General features: G+C 37.1%; 1 protein-coding gene across 1 annotated transcript in view; it reads right to left on the bottom strand.

The window, feature by feature from the left end:
• Window positions 1-5,864: 5,864 nt before the first annotated feature.
• Window positions 5,865-11,356, bottom strand: part of si:ch211-127i16.2 (probable flavin-containing monoamine oxidase A) — a 50,320-nt gene continuing 44,828 nt past the window's right edge. The window contains exon 12 of the mRNA XM_052117529.1: window positions 5,865-9,735. Coding sequence (XP_051973489.1) covers window positions 9,444-9,735 — 292 coding nt within the window. The 3' untranslated portion in view covers window positions 5,865-9,443. The remainder of the gene's footprint in view (window positions 9,736-11,356) is intronic.

Below are 11,356 nucleotides of genomic sequence, written 5' to 3'. Positions count from 1 at the left end.
GCTTTTTATGCTCTATCATGTGGGCATGGATAGGCCCAATACCTAATCTGAAGTTGGTGCATTACTCTGAATTAGTAATCTTTAAACCGCAAACTGACACAGGCAACTGGGACAAGTTGTTATATTATGTAATCTTTAGGCAGTGAATCAAGGACTTTTCCTGCGAGACAAATAAAGCCACTTGTGGGAAGGAGAAAATAATAGCCACTCCACACTGCAAAGCAGCTCTAAACGATGACATGTGGCTATCCAACAGGATGTGGAGGTAATCTAGCAAATGGAATGGAAAATCAGATTCACAATCACAAGAGACTCATCTTTCCTGTGGCGTGTGGTCAGAGTCAGAGGAGGAAGTGCTAGCTATGTCATCTCACGACCCGTCAAACCAATAAATTAGACACATACAAAAGCATGTTGGTCAGGGCAAAGTTTGATCTTGATGGGGTGGGTGAGCAGCAGGGAAAATAAAGAGTTGATCCCCTGCGGGGAGCTGATTATGAAGACATACTGTGTAAGCCACCACAAATCAGGGTTATTATAGTTTTTGAAAATTTCAATTTAGTTTTTATTTTATTTAAATGTTTTTGTGTGAATTTATTTTATGATTGTTAGTTTTATGATGCGTATATACAGTGTTGGAATTCCTTTAGTTTGAGATGACAAGATGACAATGAAAAAATGATGAGATGAGATATCGGTATCTAATTATTAAGGTAATTCCAACATGACATGAACAAGCTGCTAACTACAAATAAGTAATTAACTGAAAAATCAGTCAATTGCCTTTTAATCTAGTAGAAATGTCTAAACATCCTTAAAACAAGATTTACTTGAGAAGCAAATAATTATTGAAATATAATTTTTTTTTAGGAATTAATCTGAATGAAAGAAATTTGGCAAAGTTATGCTTGCCCAAATGATGTAAGAAAAATTTACTTAATTAGAAATACTGTATATTTTCTGAAAACAAGTTATTATTTGACACATTTAGCTTCTCAAGTTAATTTTACTGGGCAAAAAAAGGACAAACATACTGATTAAGATTTCTTTGGCAGTGTACTTTCTGTATTTATTTCTAATATCGATACTGTTTTCATTTTATATTTATTTAGTGATAACACTCCCACCACCACTGTAGCCCATAAAATGAACACATACAAACACATCAGTCGGGGCAGAGTGTGATTTTGATGAGGTGGGTGTGCAGTAGAGAAAATGTAGACTTGATCCCCAGCGAGGCTCTGATAACAAGGACAAATAAGGCACAGTAAGGCGTGATGGGGTCCGATCCCCGCTGTCCACAGTGCACTGGAAGTGTTAGATAGCTCATTGAAGAGCATCTGAGCTTGACAGGATGCGTTTCCATCATGCATGTAATCAGGCACTAGTGATTAAATCACTTTCACAGGAATGGTAGTGCGGTATGAAAGGCTCATCCATCTCGTCCTCCCCGAGCTGTGCATGGTGTGCATGTGTGGGCAGCCACACGTTTGCCAGCTTCTGTACAGTATGGATAGCTTCTTTTAAGACTCACAGTGACATGTTTCGTATAAAGTTTATTCCATAAACAGTACTGCAGTTCTTGCCTCATCTATATTTGACCACTTCCCTTTTCCGTCTTTCTTTCATTCTGCACAACAGCAGTGTTCCAATAGAGGCATAATTTTAAGGCATTGCAGGCGTACGGTTCCAAAAGGTGGGCCTCTTATTTAAGCTGCCTTCTAAGATTCCTTGATTTGGCCAAATTCTAAGGCAGCTATAATCTTAATCTTTGCTTTAATCTCTTGTACTCCCAAATACACATGCCATATAATAATTGCACATATATGTATATACATATATCCTAGGCAAATTGTATTCCTCAGGATTCATTTTTATTGTTGAACAAACACAATGCTCTCAGTCAAACCATAATGTTATTTAACCTCAAACCTGAATGTTTAACAAAGGAAACGTGAGTTTTGTCTTTCTCGGGGGAATATAAAGGTGTGCACAATTATTAGGCAACTAAATTACAAAAATAATTTCTCCCAACTCTCAATTTTTAGAGTAGGTGCAACAAATATGTAACAAAAAAATGACAATTAATTAAAATTTTGGGATTTTCAAAAATATTCAGTGACCAATATAGCCACCGTTTTTTCTTGTTCTTTCTAGTTTCTTTTTTTCTAGTTTCTTGATCTGCTCACGAACAACTTTCGCTGAAGCAGCAACCACAGCCTCCCAAATGCTGTTCAAAGAGGTGTATTGTCTTCCCTCACTGTAAATCTCATGTTTAAAAAGGGACCACAAGTTCTCAATAGGATTTAAATCAGGTGAAGAAGGGGGCCAAGTCATTATTTGGGCATCTTTGAGATCCTTGCTGGCTAGCCAAGCAGTGGAGTACTTGGATGCATGTGATGGAGCATTGTCCTGCATAAAGATCATGACCTGTTTGATACTTTTCAATCTGGCTTTCGAAAATTACATTCTACTGAAACAGCCCTTATCAAAGTCTCTAGTGATGTGATGATGGCAGCGGACTCTGGCCGCTACACTGTACTTTTACTTCTTGATTTGACTTCTGCTTTTGACACTGTGGATCACGGTATACTGATCAATCGGCTTCATAATGAGATGGGACTATCAGGATCTGTCCTTCAGTGGTTCTCTTCCTATATTCATGACAGAACCTTTAATGTTGCTGTGAACAATGTACAGTCTGATGTGACCAATTTGTCCTGTGGAGTGGCACAAGGTTCAGTTTTGGGTCCTATTTTGTTTTTAATGTACATTTTGCCACTTGGTCAAATTATTGGTTGTTTCAAGGATGTATCATACCATTTCTATGCTGATGATGTCCAGTTGTATTGTTCTTTTAACGAGTCTGAGTTTCATCGTTTGTCTCTGTTTTTAGAGTGTGTGTCCTCCATCAAAGACTGGCTAGCCACAAACTATTTACAGATACACCCAAACAAGACTGAAACTCTGATTTTTGCCCCAGACCATAAGATCCCGCTGATCAAACAGCACCTTGGCTCTCTGGGCCGCTCTGTCAAATCCAGCCTCAAAAACCGGGGGGTTGTGTTTGACCAGGCCATGTCTTTGGAGACACACTCTAAACAGCTTGTCCGAAACTGTTTTTATCATCTTAGGAACATCTCTAAAATTCGTAAAATGTTATCAAAGAAAGATCTGGAAATAATAATTCATGCTTTCGTATCAACAAGACTTGACTACTGCAACTCTGTTTTTATCTGTCTGAATAAGTCTGCTTTGAACAAATTGCAAATTGTTCAAAATTCTGCTGCTAGACTTTTAACAGGTGCCCCTCGAAGGTCTCACATAACACCAGTCTTAATGGATCTCCATTGGCTCCCTGTAAAATTCAGGATTGATTTTAAGATTTTAGTGCTGACTTTCAGAGCCTTAAATGGTCAGGCCCCACATTACATCCTGGACCTTTTGAAGTTGTATTCCTCTGACCGCACTCTCCGTTCCTCTGGCCAGAACTTGCTTGCAGTCCCTAAGACTCGTTATAAGACCCGAGGGGACATGTCATTTCAGTCTGTAGCTCCCAGACTGTGGAACGCCCTGCCCCTGTCCATGCGTCTGGCAGACACTGTTGCCTCTTTTAAAAAGGCGCTGAAAACATGTTTATTTAATAAGGCTTTTGGTTGATGGGTTTTTACTAGTGTCACTTTAATCTTACATATGTATATCCATTTTATACTGTTTGTTTTTACTTATCCTCCTGTACAGCACTTTGTGATTTTATCTGTGAAAAGCGCTTTATAAATAAACTTTACTTACTTACTTACTTACTTATTGAATGCTGAGGACTTCTTCCTGTACCACTGCTTGAAGAAAGTACTTTCCAGAAACTGCCAGTAGATTTGAGAGTTCAGTTTCAGTCCATCTTCAACTCGAAAAGGTCCAACATCATCCTTAATAATAGCAGCCCATACCAGTACCTGACTCGAAGTGGTGCCCTTTGTCCATTAGTGATCCAGCCACGGGCCCATTCATCTGGACCATCAAGAGTCACTCTCATTTCAACCTTTGAAAAATCTGTCTTCATTTATTTCTTTGCCCAATCTTGACACTTCAACTTGTGAATATATTCAGTGGTGGTCGTGTTTCAGCCTTCTTGACCTTGGCCATGTCTCTGAGCACTTGGACACTCCAGGTGGTGGCATTGGATGATAATGGGTTCCTGGTAGCTTCACCTTTAATTCTTCTCAAGTCTTTTGCAGATAATTCAAAAGACAGTTGACTATTCACATCAAAACGTTTTGTCTGGTGGTCGCGCCTCAATAGTTTAGCTATTTCAAAAGTGTTGCATATGTCTGAAAGGCATTTTACAATATTTAACTTTTCAATGTCAGTTAAATCTCTTTTTTGGCCCATTTTACCTGAGGTAATGAAGCTGCCTAATAATTATGCACACCTTGATGTAAGATGTTAGTCACTTTCGCCACATCCTCCCATTACACAAATACATACCACCTGAAAATGATTGAATCCAAAAGGAATTCAAGTTTATATGATTTGGAGTTAGAAATTGTGCATGGAAATGATGATAAGATCAGAATATGCACTTGCATTGGGCACACAGTGTAGCGTGACTACTGTAGTCCAATTCACAAACAAATGATTCTTATGAGCTGGTTATTAATAACAAACAAAGACTCACAAACTTTCTCGGTTTGAATCAGTCCTTCACTGAATGAGTCAGAGCAACTGAATTAACATCTGACTTAATTACTGAACCATAAGTCTTTACTTTCAGTCATGTCTAACTCGGAATGAACCAAGACATTTTTTAAGTACTTAAGGTTGTTGAAACTTAAATGAGTATCATTACTGACTGTTTGTACATACGATGATGTGTAGTAACACACGCACATACACAAAAAAAAAAACACACATTTGTAGTGGTCTACTAATAAAAGATGTTTTAATAAAAAAATAATCAAAAAATATTTTTTTTTAATCTTTCAAAAACAATTAAATGTTAGCTAAATAGTATTTATATGCAGTATATGTAGTTAGGATCAATTAGGGACATTCTGCAGAGGAGCAAAAACAGAATTCTGGGAAACACTGCTATAGAAATTAATTATGACGATGTTTTATTATAGTCCAATTGGAAAAATATTGATGCTTGTTAAAAGGAATAGTTCACCCAAATATTATAATTCTTTCATCAACCACTTACCTTCATGCCATCTAAAATTTGAATGACTTTTTTCTGCGGAACACAAATGAAAATATTTTAAAGCAGTGTTTCCCAAAATATTGCCAAAATAACCCCCACAGCACCATCAGTAAAGCTCAAGTACCCCTACATCGACACAAAAGCAAAGATGTGTACCAAACACTAAATATCATTTTATATATAAATATTCTCTGTGTGTGTGTATATACACTCACCTAAAGGATTATTAGGAACAACTGTTCAATTTCTCATTAATGCAATTATCTAATCAACCAATCACATGGCAGTTGCTTCAATGCATTTAGGGGTGTGGTCCTGGTCAAGACAATCTCCTGAACTCCAAACTGAATGTCAGAATGGGAAAGAAAGGTGATTTAAGCAATTTTGAGCGTGGCATGGTTGTTGGTGCCAGACGGGCGGTCTGAGTATTTCACAATCTGCTCAGTTACTGGGATTTTCACGCACAACCATTTCTAGGGTTTACAAAGAATGGTGTGAAAAGGGAAAAACATCCAGTATCGCGACAGTCGTGTGGCTGAAAATGCCTTGTTGATGCTAGAGGTCAGAGGAGAATGGGCCGACTGATTCAAGCTGATAGAAGAGCAACTTTGCCTGAAATAACCACTCGTTACAACCGAGGTATGCAGCAAAGCATTTGTGAAGCCACAACATGCACAACCTTGAGGCGGATGGGCTACAACAGCAGAAGACCCCACGGGTATCACTCATCTCCACTACAAATAGGAAAAAGAGGCTATAATTTGCAAGAGCTCACCAAAATTGGACAGTTGAAGACTGGAAAAATGTTGCCTGGTCTGATGAGTCTCGATTTCTGTTGAGACATTCAGATGGTAGAGTCAGAATTTGGCGTAAACCGAATGAGAACATGGATCCATCATGCCTTGTTACCACTGTGCAGGCTGGTGGTGGTGGTGTAATGGTGTGGGGGATGTTTTCTTGGCACACTTTAGGCCCCTTAGTGCCAATTGGGCATCGTTTAAATGCCACGGCCTACCTGAGCATTGTTTCTGACCATGTCCATCCCTTTATGGCCAGCATGTACCCATCCTCTGATGGCTACTTTCAGCAGGATAATGCACCATGTCACAAAGCTCGAATCATTTGAAATTGGTTTCTTGAACATGACAATGAGTTCACTGTACTAAAATGGCCACCACAGTCACCAGATCTCAACCCAATAGAGCATCTTTGGGATGTGGTGGAACGGGAGCTTTGTGCCCTGGATGTGCATCCCACAAATCTCCATCAACTGCAAGATGCTATCCTATCAATATGGGCCAACATTTCTAAAGAATGCTTTCAGCACCTTGTTGAATCAATGCCACGTAGAATTAAGGCAGTTCTGAAGGCGAAAGGGGGTCAAACACAGTATTAGTATGGTGTTCCTAATAATCCTTTAGGTGAGTGTATATATATATACACACACACACACACACACACACACACACACACACACAGGTGCACAAATGTTTGGAATAATGTACAGATTTTGCTCTTTTGGAAAGAAATTGCAACTTTTATTTACTAAAGTTGCATACAACTGATCACAGTGTATACTCAGGACATTAATAAAGTGAAAAATTACTATTACAATTAGAGAAAAAACAAACAAACAAACAAAACAAAAAATTCAGAACTTAAACCAATTCTCATCAACAAATCCTCAACGTGCAGCAATGACAGCTTTGCAGGTTCTTGACATTCTAGCTGTCGGTTTGTCCAGATACTCAGGTGACATTTCACCCCACACTTCCTGTAGCACTTGCCATAGATGTGGCTGTCTTGTCGGGCACTTCTCACGCACCTTACGGTCTAGCTGATCCCACAAAAGCTAAATGGGGTTAAGATCCATAACACTCTTTTCCAATTATCTGTTGTCCAATATCTGTGTTTCTTTGTCCTCTCTAACCTTTTCTTTTTCTGTTTCAAAAGTGGCTTTTTCTTTGCAATTTTCCCCATAAGGCCTGCACCCCTGAATCTTCTCTTTACTGTTGTACATGAAACTGGTAGCATTTAATGAATCTGTCAGCGGAGGACATGTGATGAATCTATTTCTCAAACTAGAGACTCTGATGTACTTATCCTCTTGTTTAGTTGTACATCTGGCCTTCCACATCTCTTTCTGTCTTTGTTAGAGACAGTTGTGCTTTGTCTTTGAAGACTGTAGTGTTCACCTTTGTATGAAATCTTCAGTTTTGGCAATTTCAAGCATCGTATAGCCTTCATTCCTCAAAATATGATTGACTGATGAGTTAATTTTTTGCCATTTTTGACCCAATATTGACCTTAAGACATGCCAGTCTATTGCATACTTAACACAAAGAAAACGTTGAGCTTCTTTTAATGAACCAAATAGCTTTCAACTGTGTTTTATATAATGGCAAGTGATTTTCTAGTATCAAATTAGCAATTTAGAATGATTACTCAAGGATAAGGTTTTGGAGTGATGGCTGCTGGAAATGGGGCCTGTCTAGATTTGATAAAAAATGACTTTTTTCAAATAGTGATGTGCTGTTTATTACTTCAGTAATGTCCTGACTATACTTTGTGATCAGTTGAATGCCACTTTGGTGAATTAATGTACCAATTTCCTTTGAAAACAGCAAAATCTGTACATTATTCTGCCAGTATATATATATATATATATATATTATACCAATTATAATTAAACACATTTTATTTTATCATTAGTTTTCTATCATTTTAGTTAAACAATAAACATGTAGACAAAAGTATATATATATATTAGGCCTGCATGTTTATTATTTGCATGCACAATTTGTCCTATTTACACTGATATGTAAAACAAACACAAACACGTTACTGTCTCTTTAAGTTTCCTACCTTTTGCTTGAGCGAATATTAACGAGTCACACGGCTTCTTTATTATTATTAAATTTTCATTGTTGTTGTTTTTAATCAAATGATGGTAAAGGATATTAAACAAATGGATTGCATGGATCTCATCTTTGAACACATTACACGGATGAATCAAAACAACTGCTTAACTTTATTACAAGACAGATCTTACGATTTTAAGAATGGATATCGAGATTGTTCAAATAAAGATCATGATTAATTAGTAAATCTACATTTTTACCCAGCCCTAATCCATGTTATTTTTATTTTAAGCCATACATTTTGTTTTATAATTTCAACATAGCAAAATCCAATTCTTTTTGCGTACCCCCTGGAACCTGCTTAAGTAGCCTCTCTCCGGTTGGGATTCACTGTTTTAAAGAATGTATGAGGTGTTTGTCCACACAGTGCAAATCAATGGAGTACAAAACATTCAAGCTCCAAAAAGGACATAAAGGGAGCATAAAAGTAATCCATATGACTTGAGTGGTTTAATCCATGTCTTCTGAAGTGATATGATTGCTTTGGGTGAGAAACAAACCAAAAGTTCTTATTCTCTATAAATATTGATATCTGTAGTATCCTTGGCAGGTTTCTGAGAGAAGCTCATTTGCATACTTCCTTTCGTTTATGGCATTAAGCTCTCTACAAAAACCAGACACCGTATTGCCAGGTTCGTGGTTTCACGCCCTGTTGAGCTATTTTGAAAATGCAGATGCAAATTAAAATGATAGTCACGGGTTGTTTTTTTGGGGGGATAAATTTAAAATGTACTGAGGTTGCCAAAAGGTTGATGATAAAACTAGGAAATTAAAATGCAACGTTTTAGTGATGTATAATGAAACAGTACCTGGAAACCATGTGCAGTGCCAAAGAATCACCGTCTTGAAGCCTGCAGTGTGTTACAATCGGCCGGATGTCAAGATTTATAGTGAACAAAGACATACATTTTGGTCTGTTACTCACCCAAAGCAATTGCATCTCTGCAAAAGATTAAACAACTTGAGTATGGATTACTTTTAGGCTGCTTTTATGTCCTTATTGGAGGTTACATTGTTTGATTTACATTATCTGTATACAATCATTGTATGGATGCAAACAGCTCATACATCCTTAATAAATATCTTTGTTTGTGTTCCAGTTTGGGATATCATGAGGGTGAATAAATTATGAGAGAATCAGAATATTTGGATGAACTATTTCTTTAAGCTCTAAATTACAACCCTGCTGAAATGACCAGCTTAGACCAGAATACATTTTTATGCTTGCCAAGATGGTTTATGCTGGCTTGGTGCTGGTGTAGCTTGTGGAACAGCATAGCCATACTGTTCACCATCAAATCCCAGATCTAAATGATATTCTATTAAATCCACTCAAGTCCTAGTTGAGATTTGGCCAAGAGGCAAGCAGTCACCAGTGTAGCTGCAGCCATAACCACACCAAGTAAGCGGTAAGAGTTGGACGACTTGCACTTTGAATCCATTCTTGGGTCACGGTATTTCTGGGAAGCTCGCACTTCCTCGAGTTCTTCCAGAGACAGAGATGTAGGGCTCATCTGAGCCAGAACCTCCATAGCCGCCCGCTGACCAGACTGAATTGCACCACTGAGGTAGCCACACCATTTGGTAGCCGTCTCTGTGCCTGCCCAATGAATCCTGAAAAAAGTGATGTGGACAAGTTAACTGAAAGTAAAATGAACAGTTATTACTTCCTGTATACTTAAAAACCCCTACTGGATCTCAAGTGGCAAGTCAACACTGTAGTGATTGTAATATAAAAGTTACAAAAATGACTTAAAAGAATAGTTTACTCAAAAATTACAATGCTGTCTCACGCTTATGTTGTTCCAAATATGTATGTCCTTCTTTCTTGTGTAGAATACATAAGGAGATTTTAGGCAGAATGTTAATGCTTTCACTTTCATTGTATGGAAACACAAAAGAGCAGTGTCAACATTCTTCAAAATAACTTGTGTTCCATGAAAGAATTAAACTAATATGAGTTTGGAACTTCATGAGATTGAGTAAATAATGTCATAATTTCCATATTTGAGTGAACTAGCCCTTTAAATTCAAACATTGACCTTTTTAATATTACCATGAATTTCATTGGCCCATTCATTTGGGAAAGTATTGAGTGTTTATTTCAAAAAGTTTTTTGAAAGTTGTTGGTTTCTCGGTAGCAGTGTTGGGTAGAAACAGATTACATGTTATATGGATTATGAACTCAAGTAATTATGATTAGATTACATTTAGATTACAGATACTTTTACAGATTACACAATCCCATTCTTGATTACATTACCTATCAACACTAATCACTGTTCACTTCATAATTTCTCTTGTGTTCCACACTCATAAATCATATTGGTTTGAAAATGACATAAGGGTAAATGATGACACAGGTTTCATTTTTGGGTGAACAATCCCTTTAATACATTTAAAATTAATGATTAGATTTCATCATAAAATGCAATAAGTAATCAAAAAGTAATCAGATTAGATTACCTAAAAAGGGTAATCTAAAAGACTAGGTTACTGTTTACTATTTCAGTCATGTAATATGTAATCAGTACCAGATTACATTTCAGCAGTCATCTACCCAACACTGATCACAGCACAATATACATTGTGGTTTGTAAAAACAGTACATTAACTAACCCGTATTTAAAGTAGTCTAGGTTGCGGTTTCTTTTAACTTGCCTAGTTTTGCTATTGGTTTTCGAGGAAGAGAGTATTTGATTGTATTAAGTATTAAGGCCTCTAAAGTATATGAAAGAAGCATTTTTACAGGTTGATTAATAAATGTTATTATTTGTGTTTTTCTCTGATGTTCGCGACCCTATCAGAACAGACCTGCAACTCATATTTAGGTCATAACCCACCAATTGAGAACCAGTACACTACAAGACTGTGTACCAAGCCCTGTTATGTGAAAAATGTCAAGGTTAGAGATAATGCAAATATTTGTATTCACGGTTAATGCATGTCAATATGATTAACGTGTAACTTAGTTAATTAAATCAAACTAAGACTTGTGCTTTATGCCAATGGCATTCATGACTGTTTGGCTAAGAATGCCAATGACAGTTCAAAGGCCTTAGATAGCAAATAAAAGTCCAGAACAATCTTTATATCTTTAATAGAAGCAGATTATTGTGTAACTTGTAAAAATACTGTAGAACTGTATAAACAGTACAGACATCCTCCAGCAGACAAGGATTGTTATTTCCTGTATATTGGGAATTAAACAGAAATACTGTCCAATTGGTTTCAT

This window comes from Xyrauchen texanus, chromosome 44 (genome assembly GCF_025860055.1).
Source record: "Xyrauchen texanus isolate HMW12.3.18 chromosome 44, RBS_HiC_50CHRs, whole genome shotgun sequence".
NCBI lineage: Eukaryota > Metazoa > Chordata > Actinopteri > Cypriniformes > Catostomidae > Xyrauchen > Xyrauchen texanus.
This window is presented reverse-complemented; position numbering and strand designations above follow the sequence as displayed.